Raw genomic sequence first — 22,144 nt, forward strand, 5'->3', positions numbered from 1 at the left:
TTACTATATATTAATCTATAGAGGGAACACGTGGACTTTTGTGCAGGAAGAAAAGCAACTGACTGAAACTTTGAAGTAAAAATGATATTATTGAAACTTTTGAGAAAATTCAGCTCTGACTCAGATTATACACTGAGGGCTTGTTGAAGTCCACACTGCTTTAGCTCAGGAGAAAGTACAAAATCCCTAATGTAAATGGAAAACTAAAAATAATCTAGTTGGTGATACATTCGTGTTTCATTAACCCTTTCCTTCTGTCTTGTGAACACTACCTTCATGTACTCTTTAAGCTGCAAACTCATTTGACAGCAGTCAGAAACATGGAATGAATCAAAGATCACTCCTGTAATGGCTGTAACTCACTCAGCTAAAGCCTTCCTAATTTATCCCACTTTCCAGAACTGTTTCTTTTATCTATATTTACACACATACTACACAATAGCAAAAGGTGCACTCCAACTCTGCAGAGGCTTGATAATATTTACATTTGCTGGCCTTTGTTTACCTTCCAACAAGATGGAGAGATAAAAAAAATTATTCCATAATTCATAACTCAGTACTAACAGCGCAATGTGGTAAATACCATGAAGAATCACTTCACCTGTTCATGCACCTTGCTGGGAGCTAATTAAATTGCAGTCACACCCAAAGGAGTTGGTCTCTGTTTTAAATTCCTCAGTGAATCTCTGCTCAGCTTGCACTACCAGCAGCTGCTGCCAGAAGCAGCAGACTACATAAGAAACCAGACTGAAGGCATTGAAAAATGCAGCAGTAACAGGCTTGACGTCACTGATATATTCTGGGCAGGGATGTAGTATTCTATTTTGGTTGTTCCATCAATGAAGATAACATTGAAAAAAAAAAAACAACAGAAAAATAGGGAAGAGGATTACAAAGTCAGATTCGTTCAAATTAGCACTTGAAAGAACAGAGTTTGTATTTGCTTTTGAAAGATGAATAAAAGGAATATCCTTGAAATATGCAAAATAATGAAGCCCAGAGAGAAGATACACTGGAGACTGATACTTTCCCATCCTCACAGGACAAAAAATAAAATAGCTGTTTAACAGCATTCTTAAAAGGAAATATTCTGCCAGCACAGAATCACCCTACAGAACGTGGGACAAAAGTGGTATTTCATGGCTAGGAATGAATTACAAATAAGCATTAGACACTTGTATGTTCTTGGGTGATAGAACTGAATTTCTCCAGGAAGCAAATTGTTCCAGATTGCTCAGAGACACTGTTCTCCCAGGAAAAACCAACAGTTCCTATGCAGGAGAGCTGCAAGGTCCTGAGGTCCTGATTATAGGAAGTCAGGCACTGAGTATGTGTTGTGGTCAGCCAAAACCTACCCTGAATCCTAGAATGTCTGTCACAAAAGCAGGTTAGGGGCTGGTCTGCTCTGGAACTGCAGCAGTTTCTAAGTGAGTGTAAACCAGCGCGTGCAGAAGAGAGACAGGTGCAGCCTCATGCAGGTACTGTTCCCTTTCAGGTTCTTGCCTGGTTTCAGTTTGTTTCTCTCTGGGTTGCAGGATGTTTTCTGGTGGCCTCGTTTGTTACACAAAAGAATGCCAGACACAAGTGCAAGAGCTTCTTGTCCAAGTTCTTTACGCACATGAGAGGAGCATTGCCCTCTTATATATTTCCCCAGATAAAGTTGTAGGCGTTTGCCAAAATTAATCAGACACTGTTTACTTGACAGCTTTAATGTTTACCACAAAAACAGCCTCTCTCAGCCCTTCCTAACTACCCAATGTCATTTAGCTGACTGTTCTCTGATGTGCTTAGCATTTGAATTGCATTGCTCCTAGATAACTAGGAAAGTTTCAGGAAAATATACAGCTATGCCTAAAACAAGTCTTTAGCACATACCAGCTCAGCTTCTTCTCAGCTGGACTGAAGTCCAGTGCTACTGCCAATTGCCGCTAGATTTTCAAGGTTTTACCCTTTGTCCAAGCAGCAGTTAATCATTCCAAGGAAGAGGCAGGTATGAAGCCTCAAAACAACGTAACGACATATGTCAATATAAGGACAGCCCGGCAGAAGCAGGAGGAGAGAAACACTCTGAAAGCAGTTTTTAGGCACTTCCTCATTCTGCTGTTTGCTGCTCAATAAATCATGATGTTGATTTCCTAACAGTTCCCAACAGGGTTTTTTTGCTTTTGTTTTTAAACGTTACACGGTCAGCATAAACTATTAGCTCTACTGAAAAGAATAGTGAGAGTGAGCCTTATTGGATAAGGACACTTGCCAGTGGGCTTTTTACACTGAAAGCGTCTTTCATACCATCTGCTTTTCTAAAATGGCAGAATAACATCAAGCCAGCTAAGGAAACCTACCCAGGAAAGTACCTTTCTGATAATTGCCAGCTGTGCTAAGAAAATTCCACTACAGAGAGGCAGATGGAAAGCAGAAGGAAAAAGGAGTTGTTAAGAGAACACCACTGTTCCTTCAAACCAACAGCAACACGTGGCTTTGGCACATCTTGTTCTTCCTCCAGATCATCCAGATTGTCCCCTCTCTATAGGGGCCACTTCACACTGAAGAAAAAACACTGAAATAAACTAAATCCGGTAGTTGAAAATGAGGAAATGTGCACAGAAAAAAAAATGGAGCACAGGGAAAGAAGGCTCTTCTGACAGCAGAAACTGCCAAGAAAAACCATATCTGAAGGGACAGAAGGAATTTGCTGCCAGCTAAGCGTGAGAATTTGAGAGGGCACAAAAGAGAAACTAGTGCTGGATTAACTGAGCATGTTTGCAATAATTATCAAACTTCATGAGAGAAATCCTCTCTCTCTCTGAAGAAGGGGCCCTCTCCCCTTCTTCAGCGCCTAGGTTTTGACGAAGCAATATAGCTGATTCAGAATGTGGATGATATTATTGTAACTCCTTGCAAAGAATATTCAAGATGCCTAGCACTGACATTTTGCACAAATTGAAATCAGAAAAGTTGGACAGCAAGTGGCCATAGAAAGAAAAGATTTATAGGATATTTAGAAAAAAAAAGTGAAAACCATTAGAAGCGCATGAAACCTGATAATTGCATGGTCTGGAAAGAGAGATGGACATTACTCAGACCTGGAGGTCAGTTTCCAACTGATAAGCTCTGGAAAACATAATAGATCAGTCTGATCTACTGATGTACTTAGATGAAACTCAAATTCTGACAAACTTGGTTCAGTTGGCCACAAACAATTCCTTCTGGAGAGGCACAAAATGGGCTGGCAACCTGGCAGCACTCTGAGCTCTCTCATCAGAAGTATACATTTTCTGCACTAGTTAAGAAAAATACAGCATTTCATTTCAAAAAATTGATGATGAAAATACTGAACTAAACAGATGTAAAAGGCCATTCATAGCTCATGTGATTTGGTCTTGTCTAGGTTTAATATTTATAGTGGTTAATATTTGTGGAAGAAATGCCACCTCTTTCTATAGTCTTAGAGATTGTGTTTAAGTAGTAACTGTGATCTCTGTAAATATCACCACCACTGATGGGGATACCAAGACATGGGCAGTTTAAGTAACTCACCCAGTTTCTTATAGAACTGACAGAAATAGAACATTTTAAAGTCAGACTACAGGAATCTGACTTTCAGTGTCTACTTTGCTTGTTCAGTTAGCGAAGCTAGTTACTTCATGAGACTAAGGCAAAACAACGATAAAGAAGCCAACATGAATCTTGTCATTGCATCTACTTTACAATAGAAGAACTGAGAAAGAAACTTTGACATCAGTATGAGGAGTGTCACAGATAACAGCAAAAAAGATAACTGGATGCAGCACGTTTGTTCAAGGTTGAAGCCTCAACAGCTGATCAACTTTTAACTCTGTCTCCTACTAACTATCTAAAGTAGCAGACATACATAGATATCTTTTATTAGAGTGACTGTAAAATTTTTCTAGCTATGTCATCTGGTTGAATAAAGGGCTTTTTCTTGTAAATTCTACTTCCTTAAATGATTAGTTTAATATCTTTGATAAATGATTACATTTAATGGTTTTACCAGTGACATAGACAATGGGATCGAGCGCATTCTCAGCAAGTTTGCAGATGACACCAATCTGAGTAGGGCAGTCAATACAACAGAAAGAAGGGATGCCATCCAAAGGGACCTGGACAAGCTAGGTAAGTGGGCCCACGTGAACCTAATGAGGTTCAACGAGTCCAAGTGCAAGGTGCTGCACCTGGGTCAGGGCAATCCCAGACAAGAGCACAGACTTGGGGGGGAGAACTTACTGAGAGCAGACCTGCAGAGAAGGACTTGGGGATTCTGGTGGACTAAAAGCTTGACATGAGCCAGCAGTGCGTGCTTGCAGGCATCCTGGGCTGCATCAGCAGAGGAATGGCCTGCAGGTGGAGGGAGGTGATTGACCCCCTCTACTCTGCCCTTGTGAGGCCCCACTTGGAGTGCTGCATCCAGGTCTGGGGCCCCCAGGACAAGAAGGACATGGGGCTGCTACAGCAGGTCCAGAGGATGGCCACAAAGTTGTTCAGGGGGCTGGAGCACCTTTCCTATGAAGAAAAACTGAGGGAACTGGGGATGTTCAGCTTGGAGAAGAGAAGGCTCTGGGGTGACCTCATTGCGACCTTTCAATATTTAGAGGGGTCTTATAAAAAAGATGGAGAGCAACATTTTGCTCAGGCAGATAACAACAGAACAAGGGGAATGGTTTTAAACTAAAAGAGGGGAGATTTAGATTAGAGGTTAGGAGAAAGTTCTTCACTCAGAGGGTGATGAGGCACTGGAACAGGTTGTCCAGAGAAGCTGTGGAAGCCCCATCCTTGGAGGTGTTCAAAACCAGGTTGGATGGGGTTTTGGGTACCTGATCTAGTAGGTGGCATCCCTGCCCATGGCAGAGGGGTTGGAACTAGATGATCTTTAAGATCCCTTCCAACCCAAGACATTCTATGGTCAACACTACAATAGCATTACTACTGCCAGAATTAGCATAAAAAGAAAGAACACATCAGTCTGTATGGATTTGTTTTTAAGCGTGGTTATCTAAAAGGCAGTTGCAGTATAGACCTATTTCATTCATGCTTCAGACAGTAGCAGAAATAGTTGGTGCTATCAAATGAAAAGCTTAACACCACATGGACTGCAAAACAAGCAAAAAGTCTTATCTTAAATTTAACTTAATTGGCCATGCAAATTCCTTTTATTCTTGTTAAAATAACATTGTGTATTTTATAACCATGTGGTATAAGAAGTTTATTAGAATAAAAGAAAATTTTGAGCGTTTCTAAGCCAGAAGGAACAGTTATATCAACATCTTATTCAAAATCACTGGTACCAGGGCATAGCCAAACATAATATGCACTAAGCAATAAAATTCTGCTTTGCTCTGGTGAGTACAAAACCAGGTGCCTGCTTTTTTATTTAAATCTCATTCATTTTGGAAGGTAACTCCCACTCTTTCATTTGTCTCCATCATTAATTTTGAAATGCAAACTGCTCCAGCTGTATGTGCATACACTCAGTTACACATACAAATGTATAAAAAAGTGTGTTGACAGCTCAATTCTGCAGAAGGAAACAGCCTCTTGCAGAATTGGACATTGTGTTCAAGCTTGATTGGGTCAGACAGGTTATATTTCTTTCAGACACCCTCTCTCCCCCATTGGAAGGGGCCATTGATGGGCTTTCCTTAGCTAGGTGGGACATCCCACTCTTGAAGAAGCAATGGGAGCTCATTAAGGCAGCCTATTGCCTTTTTACTGTGAACAACAGGAGCAGCAGATGACAGTTAATAAGGAAACCAACACTGTGAGTCTCAGTAAAGAGTGGGATGGACACAAGACAGATGAGACAGAAGAGTATAATCATTATAATCTCAGGTTATGACAAGCCTCAATTGTCGCTGTGCCACTCTGCCAAAGAGGTGAGGCTAGCAAAAGGGTCTGCCACAGCTCTCTTATTCCCTGGGACTACCTGAAGGACTACTTTGAAAGCCTTTCTAAAAAGCTCTTCAGAGAAAGTAGCAGCCACAGAACAGAAAGATTTGTCCTGGAAATGTAGGGCATTTAGCATTACTAGAGAGCAGACTCTCTGCACAGCTGAAGATAGAAGTCATGGGATGTTTGTTTCCCACTTTCCTTCCCCTCCCCGCTACTCAAAGCCTGGCTAGTGTGGAGTTACTACTAAGCTTCTGTACTAAGACCAGTAAGTAACCGTGTCTGTGGTTCTACTGCTCACCATGTTGTTCCAGAGACACACAGACAAGAAAGTATAATCTTCTTCCAGTTTTTCCACTTCTGTCTTTGACATGGTGATGAAGTCATCCCTGTCCTGAAAGAGAAAGCATTTAGACCGTGAAAAAATGCTTTGTGTGAAGAGATAAGACATTCAGCCACGTAAATTCTCTTTTCACAAAGTAACTTTTTATATCTACAAGAATCATAATCATAATTCTGGTATTCATTTGTTGCAGATCTCAGTTCCTGGTGGCGTGTCAAGACAGAACACATGCTGTTCTTATAAGCGATTGCTGTACCTGTCACCATAAGGCAGCAATAAAGGGACAGCAGTATCCAAGAGCAGACTCTGCACAGCTGAGGATAGCAGTCGCGAGATGTTTCTTTCCTACTTTCTTCCTTCCCCTCCCTCCCTGCTTCTCAAAGCCTAGACAGTGCGGAGTTGCTACCAAGTGTCTGTACCAAGTGCAGCAAGCCACAGTGTCAGCAGAAGACCACCACTGGAGCAACAACAAAACAATCACTATAGTGACATACCGGACATCAGGGAAACTTGCAGATGTGATCATATGAACAATTTGGAATAAACAATGCTTCCTCTAGCTAACACTTACAGGGGTTAAAAAAGGGGAAGCATGAAGAGTTTGTCTTAAGAGGGCATGTTTATTTTTAAATGAAAGGGACTGAAGAGTTTGGAAAATCCACATAGTAGCCTGCTGGTCAGGTGGCTTGCTATTACAAATCAGGGGAAACAAAGAAGGTAACTATGACATAAGACGGCATTGAAGGCAATAACAGCAATTTACTAAGAGAAAAAGTCATGTCATGAAAGGTAAGTCTGCCATTTTTACGTGGACCAATCATCAACAAAACAAGCCTGCCACAAAATGACCCAACAGCAAAGGAAGATTTTGCAACATAGCAGACCCCAGACTTCCCGGAAGACAAGTTTCCTTCTTACAGTCCACTCTGTTCTGATACTGAGCTGAGGGGAGAAACAGCATTAAAACACATTCAAGGAGTTGTTACAATGCCTAGGAACTGGACCGTGATTCACCACCAACATAATATACAAATAGCCACCAAGTGTTTTATGTTGGATTTTGATACCTTGCTGAGTAAGCCGTTATCTAGGAAGTCATATTTCCTCTCTCCTTTGCCAGGTCTCAGACAACCTTAACCTTTGAGCTCTCATTTAAAACCACCTGTGGTGAAGGATGTCTGACATTCCAGGCAACCCTATCAATATATATTTGCCATTGGCTATACTAGATACAAATTCTGGACAAAATTCATTTTCAGGATCCCAGACTGCATTAATCTCAGTGTATTTGCAGGGAGGTAATTCTACTTTCCAATACTGTTTATGAATCTTTTCTCTCTGCTGTTGTTTTCCCCTACCCATTTTTTAAATACTTCTTGTTACCCTCTTTTGGCTTTGTTTCCAAATAAACACAAGCATAATCAGGGGTGAATGAGCAAGGATAACTGCAAGGATAGAGAAAAACTAGCAGCATTGTCAGTTTCTGGCCACTTGTGATCTAATCTACAGATGTTCTGTGAGTTGATTTCTCCAGGAACGTACCATTCAAAAAACACAGGATCTCTGAATGATGCTGCTTGAACTGAGCTCCAATGTCAGTACCTCAATGTCTGATGCCAAGATGTGTCCTGTATACCTGACTATGCTTGTCTTCTGGCATTATACATCCTAGACAGGAAAAAGCCAGCTGAATATTGCACTCAGTCTCACCAGACACAATCCAGAAAGAATGGAGCAGCTTGCATTTACTCACCAGTCTGAGCAACAGATTCGTTTCTTGGAAAGAAGGCTGAAGAACAACAGTGAAGTCATCTTTTTGATCATACCTTGCAGACTCTAGCAGCTTTCCCCAAGCATCCTGAATAGGCAACCATATAATCAGATGAGTATTATTATGTAAAGAGTGTAATATATGTGCAATTCATTGGAGCTTAAAGTGAACTAAGATTATCTCCATCCCTAATAAACCACAAGAATCAAATTCTGTAATCCAGAACAAAGACAGTAATTTAATGAAATCTTCTTATGCAATAGTTCGAAACTCCTTGTGGCTGCAGGAGAGCTACCCTGAATTACTATCATTTTCTTTGAAAGAGTAGCATGCTTAGCAAGGAAATAAAATTTCATGCTTATTTGCCTCCCCGCCATTTTTAAAGGAATTCCAGCACAACTATTGTTGTCTTACAGAAAGTTTCCATCTAAGTCACGTGGCACCAACAACCATGTTACAGAACAAGATAAACCATTCCTCTAATGGTTATAACAACTCCTGGGTTCCCAAGAACTACGGAGTCATTGGAAACTGGAAGAGACACTAAGGTCACTCAGGTATACAGAGAACTCATCTCCATTGTTCCTGGTGACCCCAAGAAACGCAGTCAGGATTGTTGCAGACATGGTAAATGGACAGTTTCTCAACTTCCTCGCTGCTATTTCTTCCTTAACTCCTCACTTCAGCTTAATCCAGAAAATGAACAGAGATGTCTAGCAATACAAGCACCAAGCAATACGGAATATGCCACACCTGATAGGACCACCTCAGTATGTTATCCTCTAGCGCGGAGTGTTCATGTACACAATTGCACTGATTCCCAACAGGATTGCTGCAGAGAAGAATGAAAAGCAAAGACATTATAAACTTTAGATAAATAGATAAACAAGACAGCACAGACTCTGAAGCCACTGACAAGCATGTACTGAAGATTAAATTATTGCATACACTGACAAAGCTATATGGAGTTGTATTTTTTTTAAAATGTATATAATCAGTGGTATCTATTTCCATGTCCAGAGCTTTGTACTACTGCTACGATCAAACGCCTGTTCAGTTGACAAATATGCCAGACTGGGATTAGTACAGGGTATTGCAGGCTACCAGCATGCTCAGGCTTAAAATAGGTGTCGCACTGATTTTCAAATACTTCCCCTTCCATAATCACATACGAAAATTGCACACACTCAAAATACTTTCCAGAAGAATTTTTGCCTTAGTGTTTGTCAACAAGACCTCCATCTAGAAACATGGATGGAAGCTCAGTGCTTCAAAAGCTTATTTATGCTAAAGGGTGGCTAGACATTACAAAGCAGCTGGCCAATCTCAGCAAAATTTCTGACCTACAGGGTGAGATCTGCATATTGAGTATTTCTGCAGTTGACAGGGTAATTCAGACCATCTCCCAAGGTAGAAGACAGGAACAACATAAGATACTTTTGAGATCAGCCTGGTTCCAACAAAGGTATATTAAACTGAAAATGCCTGGATAAATGAGAATTTGAGAAACCTTTAGTGGGTCTTGCAGGTGTAAGCAGTAAGTACCTGTCAAGATTGGGAACTCTCTCCTTTTCACAGAACTCTAGCTAAACCTGTAAAATAGTGGTATTTCTGCTAAAATGCTTTTATTAGCGCTGGTGAGTGGGGAAAAAAAAGTGAATTCGGGACGTGAATCTTACCAAAGCCTAACAGGCAGGAACACAGAGTGCCATCTAAGAACCTCATACAATACATGAAGAGAATTTTATTCCTAAAAGTGGGGTTCATCCACTAATTCTGGTGTGGACAACACTTGTAGTTAGTGAGAAGCTAATAAAGGAAGTAAGTTTAAATCCCACTTATGTTCCAAATTTCAGTGCCTGAAGTTAGATACTGACATGGGATTGAAAATGTCAGGCACTATTCTCTTCTTAGACACTGAAGTTTCCTCTTTTGCTATGGGCTCATATTTTTCTTTGAGAGCACAGTCCAAAGATGAGGAATTGCTAACCAAATGCTGAGACCCTTATCTGGGAGAGGATCTGGGTCTGAGGCTGAGATGAGGCCAAGGGTTTTATACTTAAGCACAAAGCATACAAACTGATAGAACTGTTCAACCAGATAAACACAGCTTCAAGAGGCCATTGATAAGAAACCTTGCTAGAATTCTCCATGCAATCATTTTTGATAAGGAAAGCTTCTTCTCTGCTTATGCTTGTTGTTATGCATGTGGTTATGCAGCAGCCAGACCTCTTGCTTGACTGATGGAACATCTCCCAAGCCATATATTTGCAAAACTTGTAAAGCACTTCAGAATTACTATATTAGTACATATGGTGTCTTATGCCACGAGCACAAGAAAAAAAATTACTGTGGAGTAAAATGGAGAGTAATCTCATCAGCTGTAAACTACTCTATCATAACTGTCCATGTGCACACTCCTACTCCCTACTAAATTGGGACTTAAGCTACTCGCACTTTTTTTTACAAGGTGCTGAGAGGAGACGGATGAAAGCATCTATGCAAGCAGTTACCATAGAAGAATGGGCAAGTTGGATGTTCCATCCTACCATACCCTAAGCCCAAGCAGTAGCTCTCACATTGCCAAACAATGTTTTAATACCCATTATTCCTTTTGTGAATATTGTGAACATTGATACCTAGAAACTTAATCATTTAAAGAGCCTTCAGAGTTTCTTTTTCAAGTTTCAAGGAGTGGATGGACTGTACGGTCTTGTTACCATAATGACTGTATTGTGTCTGGCTGGGATGGAGTTAACTTTCTTAACAGCAGCCAATATGGCATTGTGTTTTGGATTTGTGGCTAAAATACTGTTGATAACACACCAATGCCTTGGCCATTGTTGAACAGTGCTTGCAGTGTTGAAGCTCTCTTTTTCCCCACTGTCCCACCCAGTGAATGGGCTGGGGTTGGACAAGAGAGGGGACATAGCCAGGACAAGCAACAAGCTGGCCAAAGGGATATTCCACATGATATAGCATCATGCTCAGAAATAAAACCTGAGGTAGAGGAGAAGAGGGGCAATTTGGCTTCCAAGGTCACTGTTGATTGGAGACTGGCTGGACATTGGTCCACTCATGGGAAGTGGGGAGTTATTACCTTTGAGTCATTTATCTCCCCCGCCCCCTACCCCCCTTTCTTTCATCTATTAAACTGTCTTATCTCAACCCACATCTTCTTGGTTTCATTATTCCTATTCTCTCCCCTGTCCCATTGGGGTGTGGTAAAGGGAAGTGATAGAGGGGCTGTGTGGGTGCTTGGCTACTGCCCAGGGTCAACCCACCATCACCACAGTATGTTATTGAAATGTGCTACCCAAGCTGCTGAGTTAAAGCACCTAATCCTCCTGGTAAATCTATGCCTGCAGAAACAAAGTGGAGATCTAAAAACGTTTGACATACTTTGGTGTTAAGGGCAGAAAGTTATTCAGAATACCCTACCTGATAGGTATAAAGCTGATGTATATACAAAGCTATGTGTTTGAACAGTAGTAGGAAACAGTATTGAAAATTTAAAGGAACCTCTGTTACCTTGCATTATTGGGATCTTGGCACGCAAGAAAGGAAGTTGTGAGCTCAGTGGAATCTACCAGATTTACAAAGGCTTTGGGAACCTGCAGTTATAAAGTAAAAATTACTCACATTAATACTAGCAATTGGAGATTAGCAAATAGCAATAACAGTAAATTACAACGTCTACAACGTCACTCGTGTTACCTCTGGGCTCGGATTCTACCTTCATAAAAATCAATGATCACAGTCTTCGCCAGCTCCTTCCTGAACCCTACTCCTATGCCTGCCATCTAGAATAATGTTAATCATCATTTGTGAAATACTTGTGACCATGACTTTTTGACTGAGACCCAAAAATTCACTTTACATAAACTACATGGCCACCAGCCAACTAAATTGAACTCAGATAAGCTAGGAAATATCATTTTTGTGGCAATGTACCAATGTAAAGCCTGGGGATAAAACATTCTGTGTAATAGCACAAGCACTCATGCATCCTGCCTCACCTCTCCCCGTAGGAGAAAGCAGCTGTCCATTTACATGATGATATTTCACTTTCACAAGTGCACATATACAGATTCTGGAAATAATATGGGAGGGAATCTGAAGCAAATGAATGCGTGAAACTCCACCCATACATAATATTTGTTGGAGTCAGCCTGAGAGGAATGAGTGATTGTGGCCTAATGCAATGAAACCGGAGCAGGTTTAGAAGGCCCTTCAGGCCTTCAATCTGGCTACACAAAATTATTGGAAGATGCTGTTGAACTATTTCAGATAAACAGTTAATATTCTGCTTTAGTAGTGATACATCCTCATCTAGCTCATTAGTAGACTAAGACTCACTGCAGAGCATTTCTCAGAAACCTTCCTAAAGAAGTAGATACATCCCAGCTCAGTCAGCTAGAAAACCTTTAGAAACACTGAGGTCTTAAAATTGACGAATAATGAGAGAAAAAATACATTTTAAATATATATATATATATACACACTTTTTTTTTAATGTGTGTTTTCCCATTTCACACAAGTCACCACCATCTATTTAGCAGCCTGTACACTGCCTAGGTAGCTCCATGCATCCAGCAATTAGATGTATTTTCATAAACACCACTGTTGAAAAAGGAACAACTTTCAGACCTAGACTGAAGTACTTTGTTATTAACGCAAATAAATTAAAAACAGACTGAGTAGTACATCAGCTTGTGTAACAAAGGATGGACAGGTAACTGCTTAGCTTTCTGCTTGTATGCATCAGATTTTTAAAGCATAAATTTTATGCTATATTTTATAAATATATAAAAATATACTTTAAGTGCTTATTGCCAATAAATACAACCAGAAGACTGAAGTTGATGAGATGTGTGTTCTAAGTCACTTGAACACTGGTACAAGCCACAGTATAGCAAGGGAGACTGGAAGAAAAAAAATAAAAATAAAAGGATACGGATTATTAAAAACTGATGAATAAATCTTACTTCTTTATATAAGAAGTCCAAGACCTCTTGAAGTTTTTCCAGGTTTTCCAACATGCAGTTCTCCTGTGAGATGAAAAACACCATCAAAACCAGTAGAACTATTCTCCTATGTCATCTCAGACTTGAGATTACAAATCATGTACACATTTATAAAAGAAAACACGTTGTGCACCAGCAGTTTACATTACTGAATAGTGAATTTCCAACCTCCTAGAACCAGCTACTGCTTTGGTTCACTATGGCAAGGGGTAGAGCTTGGAAAAGTGATTTTGTCACCTGCCTTGACTGCTAAACTACCGCAAGAAAAGATTACCGGTTGTGTGAAAGCACAGGAAGAGCACGGGTTTTCAGCACTAAAGAAAACTGTGATCAATTTCCAGTCATTTTGGAAGTCCATCATCTAGGAGAAAAAATAAAATAAAATAAAAAACTGAAATGAACATGATGGTAAGAGCCCTATTTGTCATTTTCCTTTCTCATGTAAGATTTGCTGTAGCTTTAAATCAGCAAGCCCAAACAGTAGCCCACTGCCTATAACCCTGGATACTTCAATCCCTTCCATCTGACTCAACAGCTTGCCCTAGAGAAAGCCACAAATGGATGGTTAGGAAGCAAATGCTGCCATTAAAGCTGAATGCATACCTCTAAAAATCTCAGGACAAAGCCAGAAATCACTGTGGCCATTGGAGGGTTCATTGGAAATGGGCAAGCACAACTCAGTACAAAGCCTGATGCTATTTCTTTCTATCACTGATGCAGCTTGATGACAAGAGTTAACATTCCTGAACTGCTGAGATCGGGTCATACTAGTGGGATGTAGACTGGAGCAAAAATCTAAGAACTACAGCCCTGCCCATCTGTGGTAAGTCCATTAGGCAACACTCGCCAGTCACAAAGAAAATTGCTTAGAAGCCTTCAGTTCCACAAAAAACTTATACTAAATCCATTCACGTACAGTCTGGTGTGCTGCCTTTACAGGGAACAGGCAACAGCAGAATTACTTTGGCAGTTACGTTTGCCAGTTATGTCAAGGCTTTTTACAAAATAACGTGCCTGGGGGTTAAGAACAGAAGAAAAAACAAGTACATCAAACTCCAGGATGGGAATTTCAAAGTACTCAACCATGAGTGATAATTCAGCTCTCACCAGCATCAACCACTGGCATCAGCCAAAGCGTATCGAGAGCTTTACTGGCATTTTAAAAAATACGATCCTGAGAGGCCAGGAGGCAGTAACAAACTTCCAGAATTCTAATTGTGGGTTGGCTTCTCAGAAACACCAACACAATTACTGAATCTAGTTAGCAGAGGTCTTTCATTCTTAACCAATGCAAAACAAAAATTCTGGCTTCCATACCAACCTCTTCAGCCACTCTGACAAACATAAACCAGGTGGGATACTTTTAGGAACAAAACTCCATACCTTAAACGGTACAGGATTGATTCTATTTACGTCAGAGAGACCGAAGTCTATTAACCTCAAGAAACAGCATTTTCTATTTTGAAGAGACATTTAAGTGGTGTTTAAGGTATTTCATCACACTTCCCCTCTTTTCCAGCTTGAATACCAAGCTCTCTGAACTGTTCTGTGCTTTAAGCAAACCTGATTCTCTTTCATGAGCTTCACTACTTCTACAGCTTGATCCAGGAGGTCTCTGAAAAACACAAAGAAAGAGAAGCTGTCAAGGCATCAGGAAGGGTAAAGCTTTAGCTGATTTTTGTCATAAAGTCAAACAACATTTGAAACCTCAGGTTTTCATCTTTTCTCTCCTAAATATATAAAGATTAGACACTTGTCTGAGCTAGACAGAGAGCTTGGGGTGATTAGCTCATATTCAGACATCTCACTTTCAGGTGCACACGTAGAGAGATGAAGACAGTAAACACAGATTGGCAGGCACATTCTAATTCTATTTGAGCTCAGACATTTGTTTTGCAGCTATAAAGAAGGAGCCCTGATGTTAAGTCAAATTTTCCAGACCTGAAAGCGCATCGGGGCTTCATTCCTTCTGTTTCTGAGAGGTGACAACTGACCCTCCACGGCAGTGTCTGTCCCTGGGGAGCCTTGTGCAGCCTCAGCTGGTACTGAGCACATTCTGTGTCCCATGAGGTGCTCCATTATCAAACTCATCCATCCACCACCTTTCTAGATATGAGTGAACTGCCCAGCCAGAAACCCCTCACACTTACCTGGCTTGACCCTCAGATGCCGGTCCCGTTGTGTCAGGCAGAAGAGACTGGTGCAGGACCGAGGGATTAAAACTGCTAATGAGAGCTGAAGGACAGGTATGGGTTAGGCTGTTTCTAGATACATGGGACTGCTACTCTGGAACTTCGCTATGAACATAGCTGAGCTAGACCAGAACATGTAAGACCTGGGGACCCCCTGGCAGGCATGAAGGACACCTGAGATGCTCTGCAGCTGTTCCTGGTGGTGGCTGCTCCTAAAAACTGGAGGTCTGATGTCTGAGTTTTCCCCCGCACTCAGGTCAGAAACATCCACCCCCCACCTCTCACGTCAGCCACAAGAAGTGTTGGCAGATTTAAATACAAGTGGCTGTAGAAATGAAGCTACTGAAAAGGGCCATGCAGAGACAGCTCCTGAAGCACTAAGGAGTTGCCAGTTTTTAATCCACTTTTCCAGCTAGTAGAATGAAGACACTGGAATTAAGACACTGGAAGGTTTGGAGGGAAGACCCTGGAGCTATCCACTACTCAACTCAGCATTTCAGTGGACCTGAAGGTTTTACCTGCAACACCTGTCAAGCAAGTCAAGGCTACCTTCACAACCAGCTCATGGTTGAATACATGTATGTGGTGCATCAAGGGCAGCCCTAATGTAAATTCTGAGCATGTGGCAGCAGAAGGAGCACTGGACAGGCAAATCCACACAAGATCACACTTGACTAGCGTGGGCAACAAGCACAGTGAAGACATGCCAGCAGGGACTGGGGCTACCCAGATGGCCTGTTCAAAGCCTGCACAGATAGCCCAGCCCTTTCTGCACTCATTCCCCCCCACGTGTGCCTTCCCTCAGGCTCCCCTTACACCCCTATGGCATGCTTGTGCTGAACCCCTGCTGCAGCCTAACAAAGCCCTTAACTAAATTTCAAGCTGGCTTCAGGTCAATTTGTTTGAGTTTGTGTTATAGCAAGACACACCTGCTAAAGTTTCCACGCTCACGTCAAGGAGGCTCTTTCCTGTGCTATAGAAAGGGAAGAGAAAACAGGAAGCTGTTATTCCATTTCTCAAATAAAAGTTACATTTCAGCAGAGCCCCAGTCTCTTACTACTTAAGCTACAGCTCAGATTGCATATTCACAGCAGTTCCTGAAATTAAGAATGAGGCCTTTCTCTCCCTAGAACCATCATGTCATCAGCTACTGCTGAGGAAGAACAGTCTTGGATCTCATTCTTTTCCCTCTCCACGCTCTGCACGTTGCAATTTTTGTGCTTATGCATATACACAAGCAATGCTAGGACCTCTCTGTGTGCACACACAAGTGGACACAGATGTTCAAGCAATCATTTAAAATTATTAGTCTTTTAAAGTTTGTCTTTGCAGGACCAAATCCTCATCTGGAATGCCTCTAAAGAGCTACACAGATTTGCATCTATGAGGTTTAACTATGTGATTCTTCCCACCGACTAAGATCTGCTAAAAGGGCAAGAAAGAAGAAAGTGACGTAGACCTTGTCCACAAACATTGGGAATCATTCAAGCAGAGGACAGGGTATTGGCACTCCTGGGTTCATTCTTTGCTTTGATAAATCTCTGCTTTCTGGTCTCTAACTAGTGAATGATATTTACTACACAGGATTAATTGTGGAGTAACAAGTCTTAATCAAGGTTATTGCAACCTTAAGATAGTTGCATAGCTTGGCTTAAAAAAAAAAAAAACACCAACAACACACATTCTAAGTACAAAGAATTTCTGTTAACTAAGGATGGGAAAGGATCCAGTGGCTCAAAATCTTTTATATTTAAATGGGCTTTCTCCTTTCTAGATAACAACAATAAGAATTGCTTGTACCTAATTCCCACCTTGTGATATTTTATAAACTAGGATCATGACAGAAGTCGATGCTAGCAACTCATGGTTACCTTTGGAGTAAGTCTTCATGGTGAATACTGGGTCCTGGTGTCTGCAAAAAAGCAGGCAATAAGAATACCACTAAGCATAGGGTAAATTAGTTCTACACACACTGTTCCCCTACTGTACACCTCTTTTCTAAGTAGTAGTTTTCTACATATTCTTCTTCATTATGCTGCAGTTTGCAACATACTTAAATTTTTTTCCAGAGCTGTCATTTGCAGCACTTCCTTATTACAGTGTGTTCTCATAGTCTGGTAATTTTTTTCTTGGGTACTGCTTTCATTAATGAATTTATTACATATGGCTTAAAATAAAATTTGAGTGGCTGAACTCAAATTCAGTCAAATGAAATGCTGTTCTAAACCATATTGAATTTCTCTAATCTATTTCTTTTCAACAAGAGACATGACCTGAAGTCATTTAGATAATTTACATGGATGGCGCTCTGCCAACGTGGTGTCTGTTGAAAAAACCAACACCTTAACAGAGGAACTCCACTGATTTCAAATAGTCTAGGAGTAGACAATGGCTTATGTTTGCTCTAAGAAAGCAGATATTCATTAGAAGATCATTTATACATTTTTCTATGGCACCACCCACAGGCAATAAAGACATCAGCACAAAAAAGACCTGGCCTGAAGGACCACGCCTCCAGTCTGAGAGTGAAACAACTTTCGATTTAAGACAAAACTTTCTCTTCCAAAGAGGGAAGTACTTGCAGGGAGTCCAGGAATGCTGTTTTTTTTTGTTTGTTTGTTTGTACGTTTGTTTTGAAAGCCCTTAAACCAAGGAAAAGTATGATATCTCAAGGAATACCATTTCAAACTTGAAGGTTATTTTGTGACAAAGTAGAATCTCCCCTATTTCTTGGGATTTGTAGCCCGCACAATGGCTCCTAGTTTTTGCCCACTATATACATTTCTATACTTCCTCCCTCAAAGCTTGAGAACTGTGGTTAAACACTTTTAATTGGGCCTCAAATCTATTTCAGATATTTACTTCCAACTGTTAAGTAAAAATTATCCAAATCTAACTGTATCAGAACAGGTAGATCTTCACTCAGTGATTCATACATCAGAAGTATACTTTATCATTCATCTAGAGCTTCTGACTTTTAGACAGGAATCCAGTCTCTACAGGATGGAAAATCTACTACATTTGTTGATGATTTGTCCTAATGGTGATCAACAATACTGTAGTTTTTTCCAGTTAGAGTTTTCCCAAATGCTTCTTCCAGTTATTCGATCTGTTCCGCTCATTGTTAGGAAAATCCAAGCATGGTAATCAAGTACCGTGGCTCTCTGCAAGAGCACTGTGATCAAATTTCCTCTTGCATGAAGTCAGATGGCTATTTTTGTACTCACAGTATACTGGAGCACTGAACAGCAGGTATTTCCAGTCTTCTTCTTTATTTCTTTTTTTTTTTTAAATGCCAGAAACCTTTGATGCTCGTGGAAAGTTTCATGCCCTAACCGGGACCCCAAATTACAGCATCAGCTCAATTCATTGTCACCTCATCGCAGAGTCAGAAAGGAGGAAGTGGGTCACGTTCAGCACACTTAATGCATGTACTTACTCTTTGCAAATTTCCTATTGCAGTGACTGCTGTAATGTCAGCTGGCCTCAGAGCATGAACTGCAGAAAAGTCGAAGACCAGGTTAGAAAAGAACAGTAACTTTGAAAGAAAGTTACATTCACCAGCATATTAAAATATGGCAAAACTTATTAAAATGATGCTGTAAGAAGTCTATGTTAATCTTTTTGACTGGCAGTTTTAAGACAGCCAGAAAGAGAAACCTTACTCAGGTACTCAGTAAATACTTCAGATGCACTGAAATGTTCAACCATCAAGCAAGAAGAAACCATAAAACACAGTGCTGAATGATTTAAGTAATACCAGCATCCTCAATTAGCATCTGAAGAAACTTAAGTACTGTTATGAACACACGCACACATGCACACACAATAAAAAAAAAAAAAAAAGGATTTCACACAGCTCACCCCTACTTCAGTCACATCCCACACACATAAAGCCCTTCAAAATAGCTGAATTCCTTCCCCCCACAGCCACTCTAAAATAATTGGCGGGAGGGAAAGCCTCTAGAAGGATAATATTAGACACAAACCTGAAGATGAAGGAGTCTCAGGTGGCATCACATGCTCACATGAAAGCTGGAAGTTTCTTAGAGCCTTTGACATAAAGAAATAAAATATGGTTGATTACTTATTTCCAACAAGGAAACTGGTAAAAGGAGGGGATATAGAAGCTCCATTCTCACGCACTACCAAGCTCTTACTGATGTAACAGTGATTTAAAAGAACAGTTGCACCCCTGCTAGAAATACATGAAAATATAGACTTGGACTTTTCAAATCCACTCTTCCAAAACTCTACGCTTTTTGCTCAGCTTTCTTACCAATTCCCACATAGCAAGCAATGAAATATGCTGAACATAATCTGTTACGTTCATTGTTGTGAACCACGAGTGCTTAATCTGGAAGAGATCACAAAAACAGCTTCTGCACGCATCTCCACACACCGCGAGGTACACAACGTACACAACAAAAAGCCACAGATCTGGTATGCAACAGGAAAGGTAAAATGAACCAAGAGCATCGCCCACATTCTGGGTCTCTGGCAACTGGCACAATTCCCATGTGATCACAGAAAGTACTAAAGAGGGAAATAATGAAATAAAAAAAGACTTGTATTTAGGGCAAGGATGTGAGTGACGTGAATAAACTCAGCATGAGAGACAGCTGACTATCACTAGGAACAATAATTTAACGCCCTCCTGCATCCTGACAGTAGTTATGATCCACCTCTAGTACCTCAAGAAAAAGATGAAAGACAACGATCTTCCGTTTCTAAAAGAGCAACAGAGCATCTAGGAACAAGCACTAACCACAGCCAACCTACGCACAGGATGTGCAACCTAATAACAAACGTTGCTCAGAGAAACTTTTATTTCCTGATTAGGTACTGTAGCCTTGAAAGTGCAGTACCACATTGCTGAGTCATTTGCTATGCACTTGTTCTTTACAAAATTAAACAGTTTAGTGCACTGAGCTCTTCTTCTGACGGCCTCAGAGGAAGCATCAGCCAGAGAGGTGACAGATACTGAAAAAAGGGAAGAAAAAAAAAGATAAAGCTGTTCTTACACTTTACCTTTAGTTTCCCTTGTTCTTGCAGGAGATGAGCTGTCTGTCCTTTAAAAAGGTAAAAATAAAAAATTAAAAGAATAATGAATTGCACAATTTTTTAATCTTAGAAAACGCCTTCAGAAAACATAATAAACCTAAAAACACACAATCCTGAGAGCTGTAACCTTTCTCCTCTGCCCTACTTTCCAAAGGTGAGGCGCGCCCCAACAACCCAGTATATTTTCTTTTTTTGCTGCACTAGAATAAGCTTTTAGTTGTTATAATCAGATGACGTTTGTTGAAATTAGTGCTGAAATACAATGAAGTCATATACACAGTTGATGGACCTCATCCTCCAGAGGCACTGAAAACCCTTCAGCGTTCCTGTTTTCTAACCACTCTCCTCTTCAGCCCAGTTCATACGCTGCTGTTCTCCTGCATTATAATGGAACTTAATTTTGTTTCTCAAAGAAAGCAACCTATCTTCATTTTTTTTTTTTGTAAAGTACAACATAGCTAGGACAGCTAATGAACATTTAATTCCCATCAAGAAAAAGGAGATTTTGCAAACAGCTACCAATGCACATGAGCCAACCCCCAATTTTTATGCATTGAGAGTGCAGCCTAGTCTTGCTCTGTACAAACTTAGGGTCATTTGAGCACATGTAAGCTGAAACCCCTTTAAAAAGGAACAATTCACATTAATCAACATCTTCCACATCCAGAGAGCAACGTAGCACTGTTGTGAGTTTGCCATAGTGATACAGAAACAGCGGCAATTTCTTTTCTTCCTAGAGAGTGTTGACAGACAAAATAGTCTGTGGAGCCAAAAGTCAGACCTGTAGGTATTTCAGTAAACATTATCCTCTTTTCTTTAGTATACACTTGGATTTGTATGCATAGATTTTGGTTTACCCTAAAATTCTTCACAAAGGTAGCCATGGGTCTGGATCCTCAGCTGAACTTCACAGCATGCTCACAGCTGTCCCTGCGTGCCACACCAAAGCCGCTGGGGTCCAGCCAAAACCTGCTGTTCCTAGAATAACTCTCCTTTAGCATTCAGAAGCCAACCTGGGAATATTTAGTCCTGCTGCATGCTTTCTTTCCACATCAAAAAGTAAATGGAGAGTCAGCTCAGGCCAGCAGGTGAGACACACCTGGGTTAGGACAGCTGGCAGCACAAGCACTGCAGGGAGGAAATGTGCCTGGCATGGGCAGGGGGCTCTGGGGTACCCCTAAACCTCCTGAGATGGGTACTGGCACTCGCAATGGTCAGCAGGATAGCAGAAAGCCACTGCTGCTCTCCATGACCGCCTCAGCCCATCCCTCGAGCCACACCACCCGTTTTCAGTAAATGTCACCAACGTCCACGCGTTATTTTTCCACTTGAGTTTCAGCCATGAGCTATTCATAAACTCCGGTTGGTTTTATGGTGTTTGGTAGAAAGTTGAAACAATTGCTGCCTGACTGCTGAGTAACATTTTATTTAAAATGTGTTTGCTCAATCCATGCTTTTAGATGACATTTTTACTCAGGGCTATAACCAGGACCCCAGCTCTCGTTTGAGATACTAGAGGCACATGCAATGAGGGGACTCATCTTCATCATGCAAACCTGTTGTAGAAATTCAGTATTCTTGAGATTTTCTAAAACACTAATTTCAACCGTATTCGAGAACAGATCCACAGGTTACATTTGGGAAGAAAGAAGGTCCAATCCCAGATTCCAGGATTATGGGGGGGGGGGGGGGGAGGGGGAGGAAGTCTCAATATTTGAAAGACTTCAGGATAACCATTCTGGGATGCTGCCTCTGACAACAGCCAAACTCAGGTGCTTAGGGAAAACAGCACAGAAAAAATGGTCTGGGGTGATATACCATGGAAGTATAACTATCTGTGCTT

General features: G+C 40.9%; 1 protein-coding gene across 5 annotated transcripts in view; it reads right to left on the bottom strand.

Annotated features, from left to right (window-relative positions):
• Positions 1-22,144, bottom strand: part of PLB1 (phospholipase B1) — an 85,274-nt gene that overhangs the window by 57,555 nt on the left and 5,575 nt on the right. For 2 of the 5 annotated variants that reach the window (XM_013171069.3, XM_066993817.1), the window contains 13 exons: positions 20,269-20,309; positions 19,227-19,290; positions 18,677-18,735; positions 17,109-17,149; positions 16,167-16,210; positions 15,196-15,280; positions 14,609-14,660; positions 13,320-13,406; positions 13,007-13,069; positions 11,550-11,632; positions 8,772-8,850; positions 8,001-8,105; positions 6,206-6,298 (listed from right to left, as the gene is read on the bottom strand). In XM_013171069.3, coding sequence (XP_013026523.2) covers positions 6,206-6,298; positions 8,001-8,105; positions 8,772-8,850; positions 11,550-11,632; positions 13,007-13,069; positions 13,320-13,406; positions 14,609-14,660; positions 15,196-15,280; positions 16,167-16,210; positions 17,109-17,149; positions 18,677-18,735; positions 19,227-19,254 — 819 coding nt within the window. In that variant the 5' untranslated portion in view covers positions 19,255-19,290; positions 20,269-20,309. Of the gene's footprint in view, positions 1-1,875; positions 2,075-6,205; positions 6,299-6,503; positions 7,401-7,789; positions 7,880-8,000; positions 8,106-8,771; positions 8,851-11,549; positions 11,633-13,006; positions 13,070-13,319; positions 13,407-14,608; positions 14,661-15,195; positions 15,281-16,166; positions 16,211-17,108; positions 17,150-18,676; positions 18,736-19,226; positions 19,291-20,268; positions 20,310-22,144 lie in introns of those variants that run through there. The other 3 variants (XM_013171072.3, XM_013171073.3, XM_048079469.2) reach the window with 3 other exon arrangements.

This window comes from Anser cygnoides, chromosome 3 (assembly GCF_040182565.1).
Source record: "Anser cygnoides isolate HZ-2024a breed goose chromosome 3, Taihu_goose_T2T_genome, whole genome shotgun sequence".
Classification (NCBI taxonomy): domain Eukaryota; kingdom Metazoa; phylum Chordata; class Aves; order Anseriformes; family Anatidae; genus Anser; species Anser cygnoides.